At 44.6% G+C, this 25,197-nt stretch overlaps 2 protein-coding genes across 4 annotated transcripts in view; both read left to right on the top strand.

Annotated features, from left to right (window-relative positions):
* ZNF530 (zinc finger protein 530) overlaps positions 1-13,016 on the top strand; it is a 45,439-nt gene extending 32,423 nt beyond the window's left edge. The window contains exon 3 of the transcript XR_012508919.1: positions 922-13,016. The gene's annotated coding sequence lies outside the window, so the exon portion shown is untranslated. The remainder of the gene's footprint in view (positions 1-921) is intronic.
* Positions 13,017-14,446: 1,430 nt separating this feature from the next.
* Positions 14,447-21,766, top strand: ZNF134 (zinc finger protein 134). Of its 3 annotated transcripts, none has more exons than XM_045521942.2 (2): positions 14,447-14,831; positions 20,036-21,766. In XM_045521942.2, the coding sequence occupies exon 2, from the start codon at positions 20,137-20,139 to the stop codon at positions 21,271-21,273; it is 1,137 nt and encodes a 378-aa protein (XP_045377898.2). In that variant the 5' UTR covers positions 14,447-14,831; positions 20,036-20,136; the 3' UTR covers positions 21,274-21,766. The 3 variants fall into 3 exon arrangements, with proteins under 3 accessions (XP_045377898.2, XP_010960289.3, XP_045377899.2); XM_010961987.3 differs by having other exon boundaries at positions 14,448-14,749; XM_045521943.2 differs by lacking the exon at positions 14,447-14,831 and adding an exon at positions 14,875-15,009.
* The last annotated feature ends 3,431 nt before the right edge of the window (positions 21,767-25,197 follow it).

Genomic DNA, 25,197 nt, shown 5'->3' with positions numbered 1-25,197 from the left:
GTTTCCTTTGCTGTGCAAAAGCTTCTAAGTGCAATTAGGTCCCTTTTGTTTATTTTTGCTTTTATTTCGATTGCCTGGGTAGACTGCCCTAGGAGAACATTGCTGAGTTGTATGTCAGAGAATGTTTTGCCTATGTTTTCTTCTAGGAGGTTTATCGTGCCCTATCTTATGTTTAAGTCTTCAAGCCATTTTGAGTTTATTTGTGTGAATGGAGTGAGGGAGTGTTATAACTTCATTGATTTACATGCTGCAGTCTAGTTTTCCCAACACCACTTGCTGAAGAGACTGCCTTTTCTCCATTGTATGTTCATGCCTCCTTTTTCGAAGATTAATTGACCGTAGGTCTGTGGGTTTATTTCTGGGCTCTGTTGTGTTCCATTGATCCATACATCTGTTTTTGTTGGCCGGCTTCTCATTTTAACTCTGACTTCTAGACCCTGGCTACTCTCGATTTTCCTGCCTCTACCCATTACCCATTCCTCTCTACTGCTCTCTCTGTAATGTTCTCCAGCATCGGCTCACAGTGAACAGGTTGTGGGCAGATATCCTTAGTAGCCCTTGAACACCACTTACTACGTGCAATCGACTTTTTCTATTCCTAGACAGAAAACTTCTGCACGACACTCACGTGTAGCGGTAGCTGAAGGTCATCCTCAGAGGAGGGGGTTGAAAACTGCCTGCCTCTCCTCACTGTGCTGTGTCCCATTCTTAGGTTTTCATTTTGTGAGGCTTCCCTACTTCTGTGACTTTTTCGAGTCCTAGTGCTTCAAAACAGCCTGTTCCCCATCCTGACTTAACCTCCCTCCTCCTGAATACAACCTCATGTATTCATTCTTTGATGTGTCAGGCACACATTTGTGATGTGGCTGCCACCTGTCCCCAAAGACAACATGTACTTAACTCACACTTCTCTGTTTTCAGGCGGTTTGTGTGACATAGACAGTGAAGAGGCTCCTTCAGGACAGAGTGTTTCTCTGGAGAGAATGCTGCAGATCAGGGCTCTAAAGCCAGATCCATCAACCCAGAAGGCTTGTCTCTGTGAGATGTGTGTTCCTGTCATGGAAGAGATTTCATACGATGCTGAGCATGAAGGAACACATACTGGGCAGAAATCATACACATGTGTGGCATGTGGAGAACCACTCTGTTTCAGTGGGAATCGTCGGCAACAACAGAGGGGCACAGTAGGAAGAAACCCTACAGCAAGGTCATGGACGGGGCCTCCTTCATGAAGAGCCATGGAATCCGTTCATCAGGGAAGCCTTTCACTGGTGGGCCAGATGGAAAGGACTTTTTGGCCACTGTGGGCCTTTTTCAGCACCAGGTCACTCCCAAAGTGGTACTAAGCATACACAGCAGTACTGAGTGTGAGGAGGCCTTCCACAACAGAAAGAGTGCTTACAAGTGTGAATGCGGGAAAGCCTTCTGCCGGAAACATATACACTTGTTCAGCACCAAAGAATCCACACTGGAGAAGGACTGTACGAGTGCGGTGAATGTGGGAAATCCTTCAGCTACAAGCACACATTTGTTCAACACAAGACAGTTCACACTGGAGAAAGACCTTTTGAGTGCAGTGAATGTGGGAAGGCCTTCCGGTTCAAATATAAATGTTTTCAGCACCAGAATATTCACACTAGAGAAAGGCCTCATGAATGTGGCGAATATGGGACAGCTTTTGGGTGCAAATCCAGACTTGTTCAGCACCAGAGAATTCACACTGCAGTGAGGCCTTAGAATTGTGTCGACTGTGGCAAATTCTTTAGACAAAATTCCAGCCTTGTTCATCCAGAGAATTCACAGAAGGCAAGGCCTTATGAATGTGGCAAATGTGAGAAATCTTTACCAAAGCGCCAGCCTTATTCAGCACTGCAGAGTTCACACTGGAGAAGGGCCATATGAATGCAGTGACTGTGGGAAATCCTTTAGCCAAAGCGTCAGCCTCATTCTACATCAGAGAATTCACACTTCAGAAAGGCCTTATGAATGCAGTGAATGTGGAAAGTCATTTAGCCAAAACTACAACCTCATTCAACACCATCAAGTTCACACTAGAAAAAGTTCTCAAGAGGGCAGCCGCCGTGAGAAAACGTTCAGTCAACACCAAAATTTCACAACTCAGGTAAGTTTTATGAATTCATCACATGTGGAAAAGCCTCCTGCTTGCAGGAATCTGCATAAAATAACAGCCTTAGACTTTAAGGAACGTGCTCTCTCTTTGTTCGGTGAGAGCCTGTGTGAGGAACCATCTGCCGTGAGTTCCAGGTATGTGAGAAGTCTTAAGGGGCTACGTCTCATATTTTAATCTGCTCAGAACCCTTGCCATAAGTCACTGCCTGGTTCTGTGGCAGAAGTCATCTTGCCTCTTCCACCTGGCAGGTCCTCTAGTGTGCAGTCATCACCACAGCACGCTCAGAGAAGACAAGTGTTTGCTCTGTCTCCCATTCTCTAGAGGAGATTGCAGTCTGAGCCCCTAGAGGGTTCCTCTTCTTTTCTCTCTGACTAGTTATGGCATGGATCTGACCCACTTTTGGCCCCAAAGATCCAGTCTAGGAACTGTTGGTGGCTTGTAAAGTTTTACCTTCTTCGTGGCATTGTTGGTCTTAGGTGATACTTTTGATGGATGTTCTAGCCTCCAGGTCAGCAACCTGGGAATTGTCTGCTGCACAGTGCTCTGGCTCGTGCAGTAGTAAAAGTCTTATTGTTTAAGTCACCTTTAATCTTAAAATTTTTATTCACTATGTGGAGGTGGTTTGAAAAAAAGTATTTGACTCTGCTGGTGTGAGCGGGTAGATAGCTTTCACGAGGGCCTCAGAAGGGACAGCGTGATGGCCGAAAATCTCTGGCTAGTTGTTGCCTAAGCTGTATTCCTGTCTGTAGTAAAATAAAAAAGTAAATACTTGGTGTGTGTCCCCAGTGTCTGGCGGGAAGTCTTCCAAAACCCTTGGAATTTCCTAAGTGATGAGAGTGGCTTTGGCATGATAACGAAATGACTCAAGGTGGAGGGCAATAAAGAGCTTCAGGATGGGTGCTGGTCGCCAGACCTTAGAGCCTTAGAACTTTTAAACCTGCCCCTGACATCTGAGGAGGGGAAGGAGCTGGAGATGAAGCTCAGTCACCAGTGGCCAATGATTTAGTCAACCAGGCCTATGTCATGTTAGGACACCTTCATAAAAACCCCTAAACAATAGGGATTGGGGGTTTTCTGTGTTGGTAAACACGTCCAGCCAGGAAGTGGGCTGTACCCTGACTGCACTGGGTTAGAGGCTCCTGCACTTGGGTTCTTCTGGACCACACTTCTTTATCTGTCTGTTGACTTGTGTCCTTTAAAATAAATTGTAAGTGTAGCATTTTCCTGAATTCTATGAGTCATTCTATCAAATTACCAAACCAGATTTGTAGTTGACCTGGCAGAAGTGGGGGTAGCCTTGGGGCCCATTTTGTGGCTGGGACTAAATCCTTAGCCTGGGGGGTCTGCACTAACTCCGAGTAGTTAGTGTCAGAACTGAACTGAATTGTAGGACACCCAGTTGGTGTTGGAGGATCGGTGAATTGGTGTTGGAATGATGTATTTGGTGTCCGTGAAAGGCACACAATGCCCTAGGCCTTCTAGGAAAGACTGCTGGCGTCGTGGTCCTAATAAGTGGCCTGAGTGCCAGCATTCTTGTAGGCCCAAAGACCACCCAAGAGGGCACAGCTGTGACAACCTACTATACTTCTGCAAGTGCAGTATCTAGAACATAATTTCTCCCAGTTACAGTGAGGAGAATCAGTAGCGCTCGAATGATGCAACATGATGTGAAGCCTGATTATCTAAAATGCATTAGGAAAATACAAAGTGCTTAATCTTTCTCTGGCTATGAAATTATTGTGATGTTCTTAAATTAAAACCAGTTTAGGGTGTTGGGGGAAGAGGGGAAAAAGTTTAAAAGATCTTCATATCAATCAGTACCATTAAACTTGGAGTTAAACTTTAGGATAGTCTGTGCATGGAAATTTTATTGAGGGCATTGATGGTGACTTCCTCATTGCATAATGTCCACCTACATTTTTATCAGCCCAAAGAACCTTTGCTGCAGTCTCCATGTTCCATTTGCTCAGCCACCATCTCTTACAAAGAGCCTCACTACAGACATTCCTCAGATGTTTTGAGTTCAGTTCTAGACCACTGCAATAAAGTAAATATTGCAATAAAGCAAGTCACATGAATTTGTTAGTCTCCCAGTGCCTATAAAAATTATGTTTACGCTATCTTGTAGGCTATTAAGTGTGCAATAAATAGCATTATGTCTTTAAAAAATTTACATACTTTAATTAAAAAACAATTTGATGCTAAAAAAATGCTAACCATCATCTGAGCCTTCAGTGAGTCATAATTTTTTTGCATAACAAATATGATAATAATGAAGAAGTTTGAAATGTTGGGAGAATTACCGAAATGTGACACAGACATTAAGTGAGCAAATGCCATTGGAAAAATGTACTGATAGACTTGCATGAGGCAGGGTTGCCACAGATCTTCAATTTGTGAGAAACACAGTATCTGCAGATCACAGTAAATGACGTATGCCTATAGTTCCCTTTTGTTTCAAGGGAATACATATTGCAAAGGTGAGTTGCAGTTCTAAGATTTTTTAAAATCTAAGGAGTTGTAGTTTTAAGATTTTTTTTTTAATCTGTAAGTTTTGTTTTGACCCTAAATCTGCATTCTTTGAATCACATTCAGAATGCTAAGGGCTTCTTGAAATCTTATTTTTGCTTTGTACACTCACCCCACTTCAATTATTATGGACCCAGTAGCATCTTCATGGCAGGTTATAGGCTATTTGCAGTAAAGTACATAATTCCTATTTATGGTTCTAGTGGGAACTGCCCTTCCAGCACAACCACTAGACCCCAGCAGTTAGGGGAGTGTGCTTGCACCCTGCCCCAGTAACCCTTGGTCCATGCTTACAGTGTGGAGCATAAGATGACTACAGATACAGGGAAGGCCAGATCCATCGCTGGGCTCACAAACATGTTGTCTGCTCTTTAGAGCTGCATAATTTCCTGAGCTCGCCAATCACTGCTCTAACGTTCCACTGCTCCTGTTGGCTGAAAAGACTCCACATTTTGATTACTTCGTAGTCTTACTAACTGCCACCACCTTCAAACCTTCTGTCACTTAGTTAGGGAATGTCCAGATAACATAGGACCTCTTCTAGTCTGATTGTCCTACTGTTTATGTTAGGTCCATCTACTCAAAGGGATGTCATTACTGACCTGTCACTTAAAGGCTTCCAAATCCTGGTCAAGGACGTCACCCAAATCCTCCGGCTGGCCTTTGTGCCAGCACCACCTTCCCCTCTTTGCTGCTTGCGTGTCAAGCTTGGTGTTCCTAGCTCAGCAGATCCACCAGACACTTCAAGAATCTTAAGACTGTTTGTTATTTTATAAAGTTCCCCCAGGATTACTTCTGTCTATATTAATATTCTGCTGACTTTATAACAGAGAAAAGAAAATCATTTGATTTCATTTGACAACACCCTCTGCCTCTCACATCTAAAACAAATCTCTTCTTGTGTTAAAATGGAAGCGATGCCTCACCTCAGTTTAGGGCCAGTGCCCCCATTAATGGCACCTCAGGGTGACTTTCCCCTGTCTCAGCATTTGGGGGGTTTTGTTCTTGGTTTATCAAATCTTTTCACTGATAAATCCCCCATCACTTATCTTCAGTCTTTTCATCTCTTTTACAAATAACATCAAAAAAACTTGTGTCCTTCATAAAATAACTACCCTTCACACTATGATCTAGTACATTTTCTGTTCTACCATGTTTTCCTCTCACCCTTTATGGCTAAAGCTTTATGAGCATTTTCTCTTTTTGTTTCTACTACCTAAACTCCTACGTGGTTCTCACTCATTCAAATGAGAGGTTTTATCTTCTCAACTCCATCATGATTAATGAATTTCTAAACACAATAGTGTCATCCAAGATTTTTGTTCAAGTTCTTTCAGCAGCTTTTCACACCGTTGATTTTTTTTTTGTAATTCTTAAATGAATATGCTAGCATTGTTTTTTAATGCATTCCCTTAATATTATAATAAACAAGAACTCAGTCAGCAGGTATTTCTCTCTTCACAGTCTGTACACATTCTTTTGGTAATCTTCTACAGTGGCCTGGTTGTAAATATTAACAAGCTCAAAACTTCCAAATGTATATCTCCATCCAAAAATCAAGTGATTATCTATTTACTTGCAACTTATTCCTGGACATCTAGTGGATATCACAGATTCAACACCTTCAAACTTCTCAGCTTTCACTTAAAAAGTTTTTTTATATAAGTTTTATTTTTTTAGAGCAGTTTTAGACCAGAGACACAGCCCAGCCTTGAGCTAATCCTTCTCCTTTCACTTCACACATCTTAATGTCTTTGTCTCATCTGTCATTTCCACCTGATACTTTTCAGACTATTTAACCTTGTTTTCCCCAGGCTGTTCCTGCTTCTCTTTCTGAACAAATTAATTAACCATACTAATAACTTCTAGTAGTTTGTACATTTTATAATTTTTTTCAGAGATAATCTCAACTCCCCATGCAGACGCTGTCACTGCAATTACATGTGAAATAATTACTCCCCAGCAGGCGATGAGCTCATGGTGTCTCAGACCTTTGTCTCAGGGGTTGTCCCCTTGGCACACATGCTCCAAATGTGACCACAGTGGGTTCTCCCAGCAGGATGTGACAGTTGTGTTTGGTAAGTGGAACTTCCTTTTAGGTAAAGAGATAAATTCTTAGAGAAATACGATATTCCTTAGAAAACATTTTAAGGAATATTGTGTGTGAATATAATCTTATTTTCCTGAAGTGAGACCATGGAGACCAGTGTATAAGGAGGGATCTTTTCTGAGAGTTCCCAGGAAGTCAGACCCCCAACATTCCTTTCCTTGGGCTGTCCCTTTTAGTTCTTGGGAACTCTCAGGAAATATTCCTCTTTATATATTGGTAACTCTCTGAAATTCTGGGTTTAGGGAGCAGGGATCATCAGGTAATAATACTGCATTAAAGTCTACATGTAACTCTGACGTTTAACTAGATGTAAAGATCCTTAGAAATTCCCTGAACTTCAGCAGCTGCTTTGAATCTGTTGTGGTTTCTAAAGTCATGACCCCGACTTGACTTTAGAAGTAGTAATAACTTGGTCTATTCTGACCACTGAGATCCCAGTCAGAGGAGCTTTTGATAGGGATTATTCTGTCACTTTGCCATGAAGGAAAATGTGCCCAGTGTAATTCCTAGTTGTGCCTCCAGAGACAGCAATTAGATCAAAGAAATGAGATGGGGTTTTATTTTTGCATGAATGTCTGCATTTCTTAAAGGTGATATGGGACCAGAATTGACAAAACGTTTGTGTCTACGTTATTTACCCAAGTTCTGTTGTTCTTACTCCTGCTTAATTGAAATATCAGATTATTATTAAATTCAATTTTATGATTTATCTTTATTACGATAATGATTCATGGGCAACCCTCCTATGTCTTTCTCTCATTTGGACTTGTTAATCCGTTTCTAAAGTTTATTTTCAAAAATTTTACCAGTGATTTCTTAAATTTTTAATGCTGTGATTCATTATCATTTCTTTTCTTAATTAATCTGTACTTTACTAAGATTCCAATGTTTCCCAAACTTTAATTCATTTATATATTTATTATAACTTGATCCATTATTGCCTATTAATATTAACAAGTGAAAGATCATTATAAAAGTGAAGACAGTTCTTATTTGATGAATACTGATTTAATTTTCTGGAAAACATCTACCATTCAGGTACTTTATAAAAAACTACTATCTAAGTAAGTGTGGATAATGGAACTGAAGATTTTTACAATTAATAATAATATTTTATAAATCTAGAAAAATCCTACTCTTACACCATTATAAAGATTTTCAAACCAAGAAATCATATTTATTTTATGTTTGTCTCAACAAAGTTAGATGAGATTCCAGTGAGAATATTTATTATGCAAAGTAAGGATGTGAACCTGAATTAAATATCTGGCAAATGAGTGTATTTTTACATATAAAATGATATCTTCTTTTAAATGTTTTATGTGTTTGCATGAAAATTTCTGAGACAAACCTCATTTTATATTTATGTTATATGTTGTATTTTTCTCTTGAGAAATGTTTAACTTTCAGTGTTAAAATGTATGATCATTTATCTTATTAATAAGGGAGGACACATAGAATATTAATCTCTCCTTTCTATTGTTGTGTAAGGTATCTTCTGTTGTGCTTCATCTTTATATTTTAATTTTTTCATGCCTTTTAACATACATAAATTGTATATTTTCACCTACTCCAATAAGTTTTTTAATTGAAGTATAGTCAGTTACAATGTGTCAGTTATAATGTGTCAATTTCTGGTGTACAGCACAATGTCTTACATATCCATACATATATTCGTTTTCATATTTTTCATCATAGGTTACTGTAAGATATTGAATATAGTTCCCTGTGCTATACAGAAAAAAAGATTTTAATCTGTTTTTATATATAGTGGTTAATATTTGCAAATCCTGAACTCCCAGTTTATCCATTCCCACCCCGTTTACCCTGGTAATCATAAGATTGTTTACTAAGTCTGTTTCTGTTTTGGAGATGAGTTTGTTAGTGTCTTTTTGTTTCCTTTTTTAGATCCCACATAGAATGATATCATATGGTATTTTTCTTTCTGTTTCTGCCTTACTTCACTTAAAATGACGATCTTCCAGTAAGTTTAAATTACTGTATGACTTCTATTTTATACATTGCTTACTAAGTACTTATCACAAATCATGTTTTAAAAATATATATACAGTCCTATACAGTTTATCTGTTAGATTCAGATTTTTGTAGTTATATACATGTTTTTATTAAATATTAAAACACTTAAAAACATGTATATAAATGTTTTTATTTGTCTAAATGTCATGTAGTAGAAATTTAACTTTAGTTTTTCAAATAAGTGTACCAGTATTTTAATAATTTATATTGACTTTTCTTTTCCAACTAATTTTAAAATTCATTTTTACTCACACTGTTTCTGTTTTTTCATAGCTGTAAATCTATCTGTCTGCTTTATGTACAAAAATATCTATCCAATTTTATATCTCTATTTATCTGCCTACCTCCATGCATATCAGTGCTTTAAAACATTTTGTAGACTCTGTTCATAATCTGTTTCATAGCGTCAGTTTTACTGTCTAATTATTGATCAAAAACCAAGCTGTAATTGCATTTTTTCAGTAACTGATAGACTTAATTCTCCCCTTAAACTCAGTTTCATTTATTTCTCTTTTTCACTATCCCAGGAAACTTGTAAATATTATTTGATTACAAATTACATTATTTAAGCATACTTTGATTTTTTAATGAATTTATTTACAATATTAAAGCTGCCCATGTGGGACCATAAAGCTTATCTCGCCTTTATTTAGATCTTTTTTTAAAAGTCATACATTTTCTTTTAATGTTTCTTTTATATTTCTTTAATTTTATGGTTGAATAGCACAACTAAGTATCTCTCATAACATTTTCCCTCATTTTTAGATACAACATTGTAGAGAAGAATATTGTATATTACTAATTTTTAAACATAGTATATATGTGTATTCTAAATACTTACTAGCATTAATAAGAATTTATTTTATTCATTATATTTAGCCATTATGCACCTGCATTTCTCTCTGAATGGTTAGTTGTGGTTTTGTGATTTCCGTAAATAAACCCAGGATAATATTTCACCTTACTGATGGACCATGCTTGAAATATATTGAACAAAAAGTGGTGGTGTGTGTGCAGCATTGTGATCTCATTTCTGAACAATTTTGAAGTGCTACTAATATTTAACCGCTGCAATACAAATATAAAAAAGAAAAGGCGAAACTACCAGTACCCAGTTGTCAGCCGAGGGAGGCTGACGTGGGGTTCTAGGAGGTGAGCAGCCCAAACGAAAAAATGCACGAGGAGTTGCCATACCGCCAGACTTCAGCCGGAGACACCACGGGGTTAACAGCACTTTATTGCCACAGCGAGGTGTGCGCCTGTGATGCACCTGTTCTGCTTTGTATCTGTTCTCTGCCAGCACATGCGCAATCTGAGTTTCTTTGTTCATTAGGCTTACAGAATATCTCTAGCACATGCGTACTTCTATTTTCTTTGTTTTAAATCTTATATAATTGACGCATGCGTACAGCAATTGTTTACTGCACAGTAGAAACATGCTCTGATCGTGGCCTTGGGTCCCACGGCCTTAACTCATCTCAAGGCCAGCTCACACTAGTGATTTTGGAAGAGATCAAAGTTGAACATGAGGTAGTGTCCTCTTTATATACTGCACCTTTCTTTATTGCTGAGGCTCCTGGTTGGGAGCCAAGATGCTACTCCTAAAGAGTAGGTCTCTTGTCTGCCTGGTAGTATTTTAATTGGAACCTTGTTTTTATGAAAATTGAGACTATTGCAGAAACCACCTGGGTGTGTTGATATTACAATATAAGTAAAAACTTGGCTGCCCCTGGGAAACACCAACCTACTCGGTGGGGTCTTGCGTTCCCCACTTTGCAACTCTACCTACATGGCTGGCTGTTTTTCCCCTCTCCTGAAATGAAGGCATTTAGATTGTTGGTGCTGGCTTAGGAAGATGGTGAGAAAGAAGTAATGCAAAGAGATTTCAGTGAATTCCAGTCTGAAAATAACAGGGTAAGCATGCCAAATAAGGAAGTATGTGGTACTGTAGGGAACAAGGTAACAAAGTCACGGCAAGCAGAGAGCAAACTCGGTGTTTCTCAATTACTGCAACAAATAGTTTCCAACTTCAGTACAGATCTTTTGAAGCATCTGCAAAAGAAAAGAGGGTGGACCACCCATGGACTCATCACAGCTACAACATAAACAACCCAGGGCCAACTCAGTTCATCTTCCCTCCAGCCAGTACTCACAGGTTCTTGTATTGCCCTCTGGACCTCTTCATCCGCCCATTGTGACATTCATCATGGACCTGCTATGTGATCCTACAGTAAGGAATGATTATTGCTTCAGTTTAGGTTATGTCCCACTTCTGTTTCCTTTTTCTCATATTAGGTGGAAACTTGTAGAGAAATGCATTATTTTACTACTTTTTTAAATGAAAAAAATACTGTAAACTAAGCTAAAAGAATGGTAAACTATAAAGCGTACTAAAATAAAATATTTCCTGCATGATATTGGATGTAAACTTAAACTTGTCTTCTGTTTACAGAGAGTGGCCAGAGGGGTTCGCCTTAGCACCACCTGCCTTCTCAGTCTCTTCCAGGCCATTAAGCTCAACCCCAAAACCTCTAAGTGGAGAGAGCTCAAGATTAGATTTCCAGTGTGCACTGGCTTCTGCTGTTTTCTCTGCTGGATCCTGCATCTCCTGTTAAACATCATTAATGCCATGAATGTTACTGCACCAAGGAAGAGCACAAACATGAGTATGCGAGGAAGTTATGGCTATGGTAATTCACCCGTACCAAACAAATCTGTAGTCCCACTGCATGCATCTGTGTTCGTTTTCATTGATGTTACGTGTTTGGGCCTCGTGGCCTGGGCAGGTGACTCCATGGTCCTTGTCCTGCAAGGGCACAAGCGGGGAGTCCAGCACCTTCACAGCAACAGCCTCTCCCCCAGACCTTCATGTGAAGCCAGAGCCACACGCATCATCCTGATCCTGGTGCATCTTCTTTTCTCTTCTCTCCTCCATTTTGTGTTTTTTGGTAACACTGATCGTGAACCCAAGCCACTCACTCATGAACACCTCTGCAGTGCTGTCTTCCAGATTCCCAACATTCAGCCCCTTCTGCTCTTTGGCATCGATACCAGTGCCTCTCACTTCCACTCTGCCTTCTGCTGAAAAGAGTAATTTTCCCAAGTGTGGTCTCTGGATAGTAAGTTCCCTCTAAGACATCCTATCATGGTTCGTAGGCTTGTGTTTTATGCCAGGTAATCTGTCACCATATTGGGATTCAGTATGGAGTGACAGCAAAAATGGACCCTGGCTTCCCACTGCTTATAAGATTGCCAGAAATGAACATGGAGTAAATGACTCAGTGATGACTTTCTAAAATTATATAATGCTGGTCACTGGAGAACATCAGGCAATAAAGATCATGACCTATGGGAAGACTGTCAGTGTTTGGGAGTTCTGGAGTGGAAACTCACTGTTGATGCAGACTTTGAAATGACATCCAAAAGATGTATTTGCATTATCAAAGCAGAGTAAGTGAAAGGTGTTTCACGTGCAAATAAAATGACCTGGAAATACCCTGAATTGGCAGGGCACAGGTGGACTTCAAAAATTGGAGGAAGTTCATGGCATTTGACAAACAGTATATGGTATATAGTGTGGTGAGAAAGGAAAGTAGGTGATATCTGTGGGGTTTGGGGACAAGTAAGAGGCCCCATATTGAGCCAAGGGGGCTCCAGTCACAAGACATCTACCTGTGCCCTAGTCACTCAAGTCAGGAAGACATAGATCAGAAAACACAAAGAACATTCCTCTCCCACTATGTAAAGTAATAGCATGGGAGCCAGCTTCTGTGGGGTCCACGGACATCTGGCAGATTCCTGCTCCAAGGCCCGTCAAGACACCTGGCTGCTGGCCCTTAAAGACAAATCAAGAACAACCCCCCCCCCCATCTTTCCTAATATATACTTGCCTTAGCTGAGCTAATGGTCATCTATACAATGCCAGGAACCCTGGAAGCCTGACCCAGAACCGGGCATGACCCCCTACCAAAATCCCTAGCCCTACCCTTCACAACCCCTCTCCCCTGTTAACTCCGCATCAGTCAGAGAAGTGTGCACATGTGCATCCTGTGACCCTCTTTGTGCCTGATGTTGTGTAAGCACGAGTTAAAAGTTTACCCTGTCTTATAAAAGACCTCAGTAACCGGCCCCCTGCACACACACAGGCACCCCTAGTCTGTGTGGCTGCTGTTCTGTGACTGTACCTAATAAACCCCTTTTCTGTTTTCACCCTTTGTCTTTGGTAAGTTCTTTTCCCACCGGCTTGCCAGACCCCACGACAACATCTTTTTCTGGTGGGTGTTGGCAGTCACATCAGTGATCACAGCTCTTCATAGGAGAGATCAGAGATCGCTGAGATTTGTGTCTACTTGGTGAAATAATCAAAATCGTTTATGATAAAAATAATTCAATTTAAATAAATTTAGTGTACTTTGTAGTTTACTACTTTTATGTTAGTTTGTAACATTTTTTCATTTAAAAAAAAGTAGTTAAATAATGCATTCCCTAATTACTGATATTTAGGGGTCAGATCTGACAAAGGGTCTCCTTGACCAAACTTCACTCAGGCTCCCCTGAACGCTCTTCCCGACTAGGCCTGCACTTTCGGACTTCCTTGCCCATCTTTTGTCACTAAGTCACCTTTATAAGTTAAGACCCAGGCACAAATCCGCCTCCCTTGGCTGTGTAGTATTACAGTATGTCATTTCCTCACTTCCCCGTGCCCTCACCGCCTCTCCTTCCTTTTGTGCCTGTCACGTTCTAACAGTGTGTATAATTCTGTATTTTTTTTTTTTTTCATATTTCTTCCTCTGTTGAGTACAGGGTAAGCTCCCTGATGGCTGGGATCATCGTCTCTTGTTTTCACACTGGTTCCTCGCACTTAAGGCAGTGCCTGAAATGCCGTAGGAGTTCGCTGAATACTTGCTAGAACGGTGAATAAGCATGACACTACAGTATCTCTCTCTGCTCGTCTCCGCCGAGGCGCCCGTCAGCCACTGTCCTGGCCCACAAAGTCTTGTGTAATGGTTCTTTCCAGAGAGGCGGCCTATCCTTGAAAGGAAATAAATACACCTCAGCTCTTGGGCTAAGAATGTCATCTGCACCAAAGAGTGCCGCTCCCTGGGTTGGACGCGGTCGGTGACCTTGACCTCCTGCCTCAAAATCACCCCACCCCAGTCCTCCCAGGCCCTGTCCGGAGCCCTTCCGGGAAAGCAGCCTCCGTCCGAGGCGAGCTCGTGCGCCCCTCGCCGCAGGGCGCCCGCACCGTGCCTTCCCCGCGCCGGGACCCGCCACTTCAGCGGGCTCGCGAAACCGGCTGAGAGCGTCCGTCCGTGGTCCGTATTTTTAAAAAGGAAGTATGAGTGGACTCGAAGTGACACCTGACGTGCGGCGTCCACCAGATCCCGTGGCTTCGGGACTATCTGGGAGAGCGCTTCTAAGCGGCCCCTCGATCCCGGCGGGCCGCGCCGCAAGGATCCGGGCGCGACTTCGGAAGCGGAGTGAAGCCCCGGCCCGTCCCCGGAGCCGCGAGGCCCGCTTCCCGGCGCCCCTTGCGGTACCTCGGCCTCAGCCCAGGCCGCGAGAGCTCCGCGGGAACCACATTACCCAGACGCCCCTGCGCCGCGAGCGGCGGCTCAGTTAAAGGGCGTTTCCGTGCGTGCGGAAGTCGTCCGGGAGGGACTTCCGGCGTCTTCCTCGCGGCGGACATTTTGTCGGCTCTTGGTCGAGCCGTCAGAGCGGAATCTCGGGAAGTGGGGTTCCGTTCAGAGGTGACAGAAAGCGAGAAGATTTGGGAGGAGACCCTGCCCCCGATTCCTACAGCCCCAGCGGTGGCAGCGCCCGCGAGCATTCCGCCACCAGGGCCGAGCGATGGCGGTGCCCGGGTCCCGGCCTGGGCCCCCTTCCCGACCCCGTGTGCCCCGACTTTGATGGCGGCGGCGGCTGTGAGGGACCCGGCGTAGGTGGGTGCTCGTTCCCCGGAACTCGACGCGTCCCGCCCCCGTGTCCGGGTCGTGGGCCTCCGAGTGAGCCGTGCCTGTTGAGGTCAGTGTGGCCCAGGCTCCAGGGCTTGTGTGGGTGGCGCCACCACTTCTAACAGCCAGTGCGACGAGACGTGGAGGAGTGTTACCGGCCGAGCGACTAGCACGAGCGGGGGCTTGGGGGTGCGACAGAGCGCGCAGCGTTCGGGAAACTGGGTGCTGGTAACCCGAGAGCAGAGCGTGTGAGTAGCTGGCATGCCTGCAGGGGCAGGGTGAGGCGAGTACCTTCATTAGGAGGACGCCGGGAGCCGTGGAGGGGCGTGATCTGGTCAAAGATGTTTGAAAATATTCCGAAGTATCGCTCAGCGGAAAACAAGCTAGGTTGGGGTGGAAGTGATGAGGGTGGAGGTAGGGAGACCGGTGAGGGGGGCCACAAACCCCAGGAATGTTGTGGAGGTGGCTGTACCTGAACAGTGGCAGGAGGGGTTGAAGAGTGGGTAATTCGTTAAATTCTGGGGAGGTTTTGAAGGTAGAACCAATGGAATTTTCTGCTGCGTCAGTTATGACTGTAAGTGAAAAAGGGGTTTGAAGGAATACCCAAGTCTTGTTTTGCTTTTCCCCTGAACGTCTGAAAAAATGGAAGTGGGTAAGTTGGAGCAGGGACACCTTTCAGGGGGAGCAGGAGTTGGACTTTGGACGTGGTAAATCCAAAGTGTCGTAACAGAGGTGTCACATGGCCATCTGGAGGTGATGGTCTGGAGTTCTGCTGAGCACTTTGGGCTGAAGACCTCTGAAGAATGAGGCCTCAAGTCAGATTTAGGGAGAGAATATGTTGCTTTATGTGGTCCCTGAGGTGAGAGATTGGAGTGCAAGGAAGAAGGGGTGAACATCTCTAAGATTCCCTCCAGAAAGGAGAGGTCCTGGAATATGAAGGGGATATGGCGGGTGTCATCAGGAGGAGAGGGCTGTAGGGTGTTAGGAGCCTGATGAGAGATGGGGATCAAGGTGTAAACTGCTGTAGATCTGCTACCCTGTGGACTCGGTGTGCCCCCTTAGGCACAGCCTGTGGAGAGGGAAAGTCTGCCAGGCTAGTGGAGCAGCCTCACCCCAAACCAGAGCGCTGGTACATCAGTTCCCCCGCTCCCCAGGTGAGAAGAAATAATGAGCATCTCTGATGAAGGGCCACCAGTGTGCTCCCCTTCAGAGGAGTATGCTCCAGTTAGGCTGGTTTGGTGAAAGGACTTGTGTATACCTGCTAAGTATACATAAGGACGCAGTTACAAATTAAGAATATTTATACCAATGCTTAATAATCAACTGAAGTGTTTGCCTTTAAGTATTTGATTACAATGGAAAGTCTTAATGTTTTCTTAAAACACAAACCCGGAATTTAAAAGAACTTATTACTTCATTTGCACCAAAAACATTTGCAAGTAGGAGGTGACACTAAGGTCTGAGTATCTGAAGTTAGACAACATAAAATCATCCTCACCAAAGGGCAGGGCTTAGGGGAACAGTTTAGCCAGTCAGACCCCATTGTGGTAACCTGCCACTCCCTGCTCCCTCTTCCTGCCAGGTTGCTGTGGTGACAGAAGGGCTTATGAGCCCTACAGAGGTGCGTGCAAAGTGTGGAGGTCCTCAGTCAACCCAGCCCACCTCTCCGTAATCTCGGCAACCCAGTATGATGAATAGTAGTGTCTTTGGAATCGCAACCTACCCTTTTGCCTGCCATTGGGTTTGGGGATCCTGTTGTTACCGTTGGTGTTGTGCCGTGAAAACCGTTCTGGGATCATATGGAAGGGTTTCCATTTCCAGCAAGCAGCGGGATGAACTATGAAACTGTCTGAGGCTCGGAAACCAGCATGCGCAAATGCATGACTTGAGACTGAACTGGTTGTGTTCAGAATCTCAGGTCTCCATTATGTCTGGTGATGAGAGAGCGGGAGGCAGGATTCAGCTCTGGAATGGCAGCCTGTGGAGCTGGGCCTCTGTTCTGAAAGTGGCAGGAGCCATGGAAAGTTTGGAGCAGAGAAGGGAGTGATCTGAGTCTGGTCATAACAGGCTTTCCCTTGCTACACAGTGAAGAAAAGACATGGGAGTGAGGAAAGAGGACTGTTGATGATGGCTGAACCAGACTGGTGGCCACGAGGGTGAGAGACAGTGCTTGGATTCTGGTGGAATTTTTGTTTGTGTTTGTTTTTGTTTTTAAAGTAGGACCAGCCAGGTTTTCTGATGTGGAGGATGAGAGAAAGAAGGGGAAGAGTCAGGGAACACCCCACAGTTTTGGGTCTGAGAAGACATAAGGAAGAATAAAATCCTCAACTGAGATAGTGAAGTTGATGGTGGGAGTAACTTTCAGAGGTAACTTACATCAGGAGTTAGGTTTTGATCATGTTCATTCTTTGATGTTCCAAAGACATCTGAGTTGAGATGTCATGGACACAGGGGTCTGGCGTTCAGAGGAGGGATTCAGATTGGTGACAGCCACACGGGGACGGCCAGTCTGTGGATTAGGGTAGAGCTGTGTGTCAGATTTAGAGAAAGAACCTTGAGTCATGGTGGCAGTGCCATTAGGAGTCTGGGAAGCGGGTGAGCCAGTAGAGTGGAAGTAGGAGTTACCTGAAAGGCAAGCGGGAGGTTAGTCTCCATGGTGGGCGGAGAAAATAGGTCCTGGCAGTTGATGGAGCCTTCTGAGGAGAAAGCAGACACGGGATGGACACGGGTAAAGGAGTCAGAGCAGATGGAAGCGAGACCAAAGCTGGTGCTCATTGCCCTCCCTGTGTGCTTCCAGGGTTGTTGTGGTCACCTTTGGCGGGACCTGGGGAGTTCCAGCTGGGCTGGCAGATTAGCTCAGGCCTAAATGGGGTCAGCCGGGGGTAGAAGGCCAGTGGGTGTGGACTCTGAGAGTTTAGCGTTAGGTTTAGTGGTAAGCCTGTGACTGATGAGGGTATGTAGCATTACCAGCCAACAGCAGAAAGTGGAAAAGGGCCGACTCTATCTGATAATCTGCCCGTTGTTCGGCATTCCTGAGGTTGAATCGAGGAAGGAAGAATTTAAGAGCTGAGTTCAGAAATACCTATGGCAGTGGGGGCCATCCACTGGTGCGATCCTGGGTGCATTAACCAGTCATTATCTGGGTGATGCATGCAGATGACGTCTGGGGGTGCCTATGCTGTGAGCCTCCGTGTACGTGATGGAGGTGTGGTCTAAAGAGTGGTGTGTATGTGGAAGTGAAATCTGAATTCATGTCCTGGGGGCTCTGGTACTGAGGGCTTTAGGGGGAATGTTGAGCTCAAATTTGTGTGTGGGGGAGGCATAAGCTCTGGACCCCGTGGGAACTAGCTGGCAGGAGAAGGGTTGGTGTTTGCCTGCCAGGCCCAGACTCTGTAGTGTCTGTCTGTCCACTTGTGTTCTAGGCTGGACAAAATGATTAATGGGAAATGAGGAAGGAGCAGGCATCAGTCACACAAGGGCCTGCTGTCTTGTCTTGGGGAGCTGGGAAGGAAGGGGAATGCATGTGGATAGACTGGGAATCCTGGGGAGAGAGGCTGCCCTGGCGCTCGGTCATTCCCTTCATGCAGGGTCATGTGGCTTTTGAGGATGTGTCTGCGTTTTTCCTGGGAGCTGTGGGGGCTCCTTGATGAGGCTCAGAGACTCTCCTGTCACAGTGCAGTGCCTTCTGTGCTGTGCTCGTACAGCCCTCCTGAAGGCCCTGCACAGCCCAGTGTTCTGGGCTGTGTTCTGCTCTTCTCCCCCCGCTGAGGTCGCCGTCTCCTTCCTAGGCTGGACCGTAGGCACACGCATCACACACACACAGATCGCGCAGGTCCTCCGGGTGCCCGGGCTCGGCTGTGCGCACTGCCTCCTCCGCTCCTCATGCTGCCCAACTTCTGTGGCTCCAGACTTGCCAGGAACGATTTGAGGGTCAGGAGTCTTGTGGTCCGCCCAGTGGGTACCACCCTGCCTGGCCTGTTCTGGGTGGCTGGCCCTGTCTACATTCATGATACCTCTGTGCTCTGGGTTCTTTCCCTTCCTTTTAATTGACATTCCCGTGAGCCTACCTGTGTAATGAACTACAGTCACAGTCACTGCTTGTGGGTCCCATTGGGCTGTTCCTTCAAGACTTTCATTTCGTAATTCTTAGTTTTCTCTCAACCTCTCATGGGTGGGCTGCCGTAGACCAGTGCTTTCCCACTCGCTTGCCCTGTCTGTCTTCTGTAACTTGTATTTTCTAGATCCTCTGTGGTTGCCGAACTGTAGCAGGAGAAAGAACTCTGAGTGCCTGATTGAGATGTCACGACTCTAGCCATCGGAGAAGGGACTAGCACAGGCCTGGTGAATGGGAGCTTGGGGAGGACGTGACTTCAGGGATGGGTTCAGATAGCACCAGAAGCCTGTCCTGTGCCCACTCCTGTTCACTGCTCCGGCTGTAGGCCACCCCTTATTTCTCTTTCCCTCCACATTCTGGACACTTCACACACTTGTGATTTCTGTTTTGGTCTGTGACCCAGGACTGTCCACCCTACTCACCAGTGCTCTCTCCTGCTCCTCCTGTAGAGCTCTCTGCTGTTGGACACCGCTGATGTGTCATGAGACACAAATATGTTCTGAGATGGTTTTTGAATACCAGTTACTCATCTTAAAACACATTTGCTACAAACAGAAGCAGACTCACAGACATAGTAAACAATTTTATGGTTATGAGGGGAAAGGGAGTAGGAAGGGGTAAGTTTGGGAGTTTGAGATTTGCAAATGTTAACCACTATATATAAAAATAGATTAAAAAAACAAATTTCTACCGTATAGCACAGGTATTCAAAATCTTGTAATAACCTTTAATGAAAAGGAATATGAGAATGAATATACGTATGTGTATGCATGACTGGGACATTGTGCTGCACACCAGAAATTGACACCTTGTAACTGACTGTACTTCAATTAAAAAAAAAATCAGGTTTCCTAGGCTTGGCAGGGAAAGTGCTCCCCTGTCACCAGTAGCCAGGGCCCTTCTAAAAGTCATTTGCAGGGTGCGAGTTGTAGATCTTGCCTGACTCTCCCTCCTGAGCCACAGCCCAGCCTGTGTCTTTGTCTCTTACAAGGCCTTCCCCATTCTGTGACCCAGAGAGTACAGAACTATACAGCAGCTGTTCTTTAACCTGATCCCAGATCTCTTGTCCTGCCAGCAGCCCTGTGGACTAAGTCCTGGGCATGCTAGACACACATCCCACTGAAGTCAGCATGCTTCTAATGGCAGTTTTCTGCTTTCAGGTAGTTGGCATGGAGTGGAGAATGAAAAGGCACCTCCCGCGCAGAGCATTTCTGTGTGAGTGACACGTGCTCATACGTCCAAGGCAGGTGCATCAGCCCAGATGGCTCACCCTTGTGAGTTATGTGGCCCCGTCTTGAAAGATATTTTGCACCTGGATGAACATCAGGAAGCACACCATGGACTGAAACCTTACACTTGTGGGGCATGTGGGAGACAATTCTGGGTCAGTGCAAACCTTGATCAGCACCAAAAGCTGTACAGTGTAGAGAGACTCTTAAAAGGAGACAAAGGCAAGACCTCGTTTGTGAAGAACTACAGAGTTTGTGAAGAACCTCTCCTGCAAGAGAAGCCCTTTGCATGTGAGCAGGAGCAGAACTTGCAGGCCAGTTTGGGCAGTCACCAGCAAAAGGCCACCCGCAGCAGAAGGAAGACAAGGAGCACTGAGAGCGAGGAGGCCTTTCACGTTGGACAAATGCATTACAAGTGCAGTCAGTGTGGGAAAGCTTTCAGCCGCAAAGACACACTTGTCCAGCACCAGAGAATCCACACTGGAGAAAGGCCTTACGACTGCAGCGAATGTGGGAAAGCCTTTAGCCGCAAAGCCACGCTTGTCCAGCATCAGAGAATCCACACTGGAGAAAGGCCTTATGCATGCAGTGAATGTGGGAAAACCTTCAGCCGCAAAGACAACCTTACTCAGCATAAAAGAATTCACACTGGAGAGATGCCTTATAAGTGTGGCGAATGTGGGAAGTACTTCAGCCATCACTCCAACCTCATTGTCCACCAGAGAGTTCACAATGGAGCGAGACCTTATAAATGCAACGATTGCGGGAAAGTCTTCAGACACAAATCCACGCTTGTTCAGCATGAGAGTATCCATACTGGAGAAAATCCTTATGTTTGCAGTGACTGTGGGAAATCCTTTGGCCACAAGTACACCCTCATTAAACACCAGAGAATTCATACTGAGTCAAGACCTTTTGAATGCATCGAATGTGGGAAATTCTTTAGTCGCAGCTCTGACTTTATTGCACACCAGAGAGTTCACACAGGTGAGAGGCCTTTTGTGTGCAGCAAATGTGGGAAAGATTTCATCAGAACCTCCCACCTTGTTCGGCACCAAAAAGTCCACACTGGAGAAAGGCCATATGAGTGCAGTGAGTGTGGGAAGTCGTACAGCTTAAGCTCCCACCTCATCAGGCACCAGAAGGTTCACGCTGCCGGAAGGCTTTAGGGGCGCCTCCAGCACAGCAGGGCCGCGGAAGGGATTACCCTTCGAGAGGGAGCTGTTGATCGGACATTGAGCTTCATATGTCTGAACCTCGACACGGGGGAGACCCACTCAGGTCCCTTGCCTCATTTGTCAGTGTCAGTGCCCGTGCCTGGAACCATTTCAGCCTGACCAGCCTAGTTACCCTGATACCCTCAGCGGAGGCGGAACTTTGTACCCCCTCCAGTCCCTGGAGGGAAGTATAAGAAATGTGAGTTAATGGGGGTCCGCGTTTCCTCCGCCCTGGAAGACGTGTGGACATGACCCATCTAGAACCAGGAGGTCCTGAGCTGTGTTCCGGTAGCAGAAAAGCTTTACTTCATGGACGTTGTTGGACTCACACGACACTTGGGACAGACTGTTCCAGCCTCCAGGGCACCCAGCCTGGATAACTGCTTGTCTCGTGTTGCTCTGGTTTGTGTGCTAATAAAGACTTCATTATTTAAGCCACCTTTAACCTTGGAGGTTCTTTTCACTGTTTGGAATGGTTTGGAAGCAATTAGGCTTTGCTCAACTGAAGAGGTAAACCATGTGGGGGTTTCTGGCTTTGCCTTAAATGGAGCAACAGGTTGGCAGAGAACAGTTCTCAGTCCAGTGTTGGTGTTAGTTTCCATTGCTGACAGAGGCTCAGGTGGGAATTCAGGCCGTTGCGGGCCTGGTTTTGTCTGGATTTCAGTTATTAGAGGGGCCAGACATCACCTTGAGGAGGGTGCTGTTGTAACAACCTACAGTGTTTGGAAGCAGTATGGCTTGAGTGTCTTGTTTCCACCATGTGTCCCCAGTTCCCCGGCGCCGTTGAGGGCCAGCTCTTCTTCAGGACCTGCCAAGCGCCCTGTGCCCTGCAGGCCAGAATCGGTGCACAGGCCGCTGGCTGGAAGACCTGTGTCCAGGAAGGAAACAGTTGGGACAGAAACACTGGTGTGAATGATTGGGATTGGGGAGACTGCAGCGGACGAGAGCAGGTGTGCCTGTGGACAGACATCCACACACATCCCAGTCCCTGGCTGAGAGGTCAGGGTGTGCAGATGCTCCCCTGATCTCCAGGGCCGGGTCCCTCCTGTGACCAGGGTCCGTGGCGGAGCGAAGGATGTAGTTTTCTTCAAAGAAGGTAGCTTCCCTCAATTTCTGTTCCTGCCTAGGCCCTTCACCTGATGTCCCTGCTGCACGGGCAGGAACCCTGGGGCTGAGAATAGGGGTGTAGTCGGCGTGCGGTGTACGGCACGTGCCTAACGTGGTAAGCCTCGGTAGACGTGCACACATTGGAAATCACGCCCAGAGACGTGATGCTGGGCATCCCCACCACCCCAACGTTACCTCATGCCCCTCAGGATCCCCCCAGTGCCCTTCCTAGTGCTCTCCCTGCCGTCCCTAGGGAACTGTTGATTGAATACAGGTAGATTTCCCTTCTCTAAAATTTTATCTAAGCAGAACCATAGTTTATTTTTGTCTGCTGTCTTACATTATTTTGAGAATCATCTATTGTGTGTATGAATAGTTCATTCTCTATTGCTGAGTAATATTCTCTCTAGATATACCACACATCAGTGTATCTTAACTGATATTTAGCCCCCCCCAGATTCTAAATATTAAAAATAAAGTTGCTGCAAATAGTGTTGGGCAAGACTTTTTATGGACATTTAGCTGAAGGAATTTCTCAACAAAAGTGTTGGAAATGTGGCTTTGTTTTTCTTAGTGATTATAGAAAAAAATATGACAGGGAAAAGTAAATACAGGGAAGAATTATTAAATGGAAAAGATCCAAGACTTGATTTGGGAAATTCTCAGCGCATTTTTAATTGTGAAAGACAACGAAATTAAGACATCCATGGTCAGGAAAGCGTATCCTAGAAAAATAACTGAGGGTGTGGCTGTACAACCTTTCAGCAAATGTCAACCTTGCTGATATTTCAGCAAGATCAAAAGATACTGAGTCTAATTTGACACAACATTGTACAGTGACTATAACTCAGTAAAAAAATGTTTAATAAAAAAAAAGGTATTGAGTCTAATGAGCTTAATTGTGTGATTAAGCAAGTGCCCTCAGTATAACCGGAGAGCCTCTAGGAAGCTTAAAGGTGTTCCTCAGCTGTCTCGGCGAAAGCCAGAGATACGGGTTTATCTGGGGAAGAAAAAAATCTGTAGACCAGCCTCTTGTCTGATGGAGTGAATCTCTGATAGTTACAGGAGACCCTTAACGTTCTTGAAAATTTTATTTTGCTAGGAATGCACTGTGGATCTAAAGAGCATGAAATTGAAGGATGGAGGACCTCCAGTACTCTATGCGTGTGACACTGGCTGAGAAACCTACAGGCTGCAAGCCTTGTTCACTTTCACGAGAGGACACATGATACAGCAGATTACAGTCCAGAAGGGCGCTTTGGGGCCGGTGGGCAGAATCCTGCACCACAGGTGCTATCTCCAGGCCTCGATACCGCATGTAGTTTATCAAGCTTGGTTTCAAAATGTCTTGGGACGCGTGGCTCTTTTTCTCCTTCCATTTTCTCCCCCTTTGAAACTGTATATCTTTAAATGTACACATATAATGAATTCTAGGTCTGTTCCACTTTATTTGGGGAATAGAGACCTTGTTTTCTAGCTTTAGAGATCTGCAGATGGAGAAGATCTGTGCCCCAGGGTGGGTTACACCCAGAGCCTCACCCGTGCCTGATTTGAATAATTCGGTGATAGAGCGTATGCCTAGCACGCACAAGGTCCTGGGTTCAGTCCCCAGTACCTCCATTAAAGAATAGAACTGCCAGAGGGCATCATACCAAAAAGATTCCTGGAGCTCGTGTAGAGCTGCAAACGGTCTATGTTATCATAAATGTAGGTGCGTTTTTAATGCAGGTCATTATTTGTACTTTGGAAATGTGATACACAAGTTAAACCATATGCTGATTTTACATTATTTTTCTACTAGGACACATTTTATTTAAGTTGAGTTACCATTGATTTGTAAAATTATGCAAGTTTCCTGTGTACATTACATTTCTACTTCTGCAAACCCTGCCTTGTGCTCACCACCAAAAATTGTTTCCATTTGTCACCATGCAGCTGAGCCCCTTCACCCATTTCACTGCCCCTCCCTCCCCACCCCTCCTCCTCTGGTAACCACTGCTCTGTCTCTGTATCTATGTGTTTCATTTGGTTCGTTCATTTATTTTATTCAGTTTTATTGCTTACTTATTCATTTTTAGTGTATCATGTGTGAATGAAATCATAGTATTTGTCTTTCTTTACCTGACTTACGTCCAGGTGATGTTTTGAATTTAGTTTTCTTGAGTGGAAAATTTTCATCAAAAAAAATAATGTCCATTTAAATAGGTTTTAAAACCCTCTTACACTGCTGGTGGGAATGTAGGTTGGTGCAGCCACTGTGGAAGACAGTATGGAGATTCCTCAAAAGACTAGGAATAGAATTACCATATGACCCAGGAATCCCGCTTCTGGGCGTATATCCAGAAGGAACCCTACTTCAGAAAGACACCTGCACCCCAGTGTTCGTAGCAGCACTATTTACAACAGCCAAGACATGGAAACAGCCTAAATGTCCATCAACAGATGACTGGATAAAGAAGTAGTGGTATATTTATACAATATTTATATAATTTATTCAGCCATAAAAATGACAACATAACGACATTTGCAGCAACATGGATTTTCCTGGAGAATGTCATTCTAAGTGAAGTAAGCCAGAAAGAGAAAGAAAAATACTGTATGAGATCGCTCGTATGTGGAATCTAAAAAAGAAGAAGATAAATACAAAACAGAAACAAACTCATAGAATACAAACTTGTTGCCAAGGGGGAGGGGAGTGGGAAGGGACAGAGTAGGAGTTCGAAATTTGTAGATACTGACAGGCATATGTAGAACAGATAAACAAGATTA

Source organism: Camelus bactrianus, chromosome 9 (assembly GCF_048773025.1).
Source record: "Camelus bactrianus isolate YW-2024 breed Bactrian camel chromosome 9, ASM4877302v1, whole genome shotgun sequence".
In the NCBI taxonomy this organism is placed as follows: domain Eukaryota; kingdom Metazoa; phylum Chordata; class Mammalia; order Artiodactyla; family Camelidae; genus Camelus; species Camelus bactrianus.
This window is presented reverse-complemented; position numbering and strand designations above follow the sequence as displayed.

Excerpts from the sequence above, each read along its gene's own strand:
- ZNF134 (XM_045521942.2), top strand. The coding sequence starts at position 20,137 with ATGGCTCACCCTTGTGAGTTATGTGGCCCCGTCTTGAAAGATATTTTG.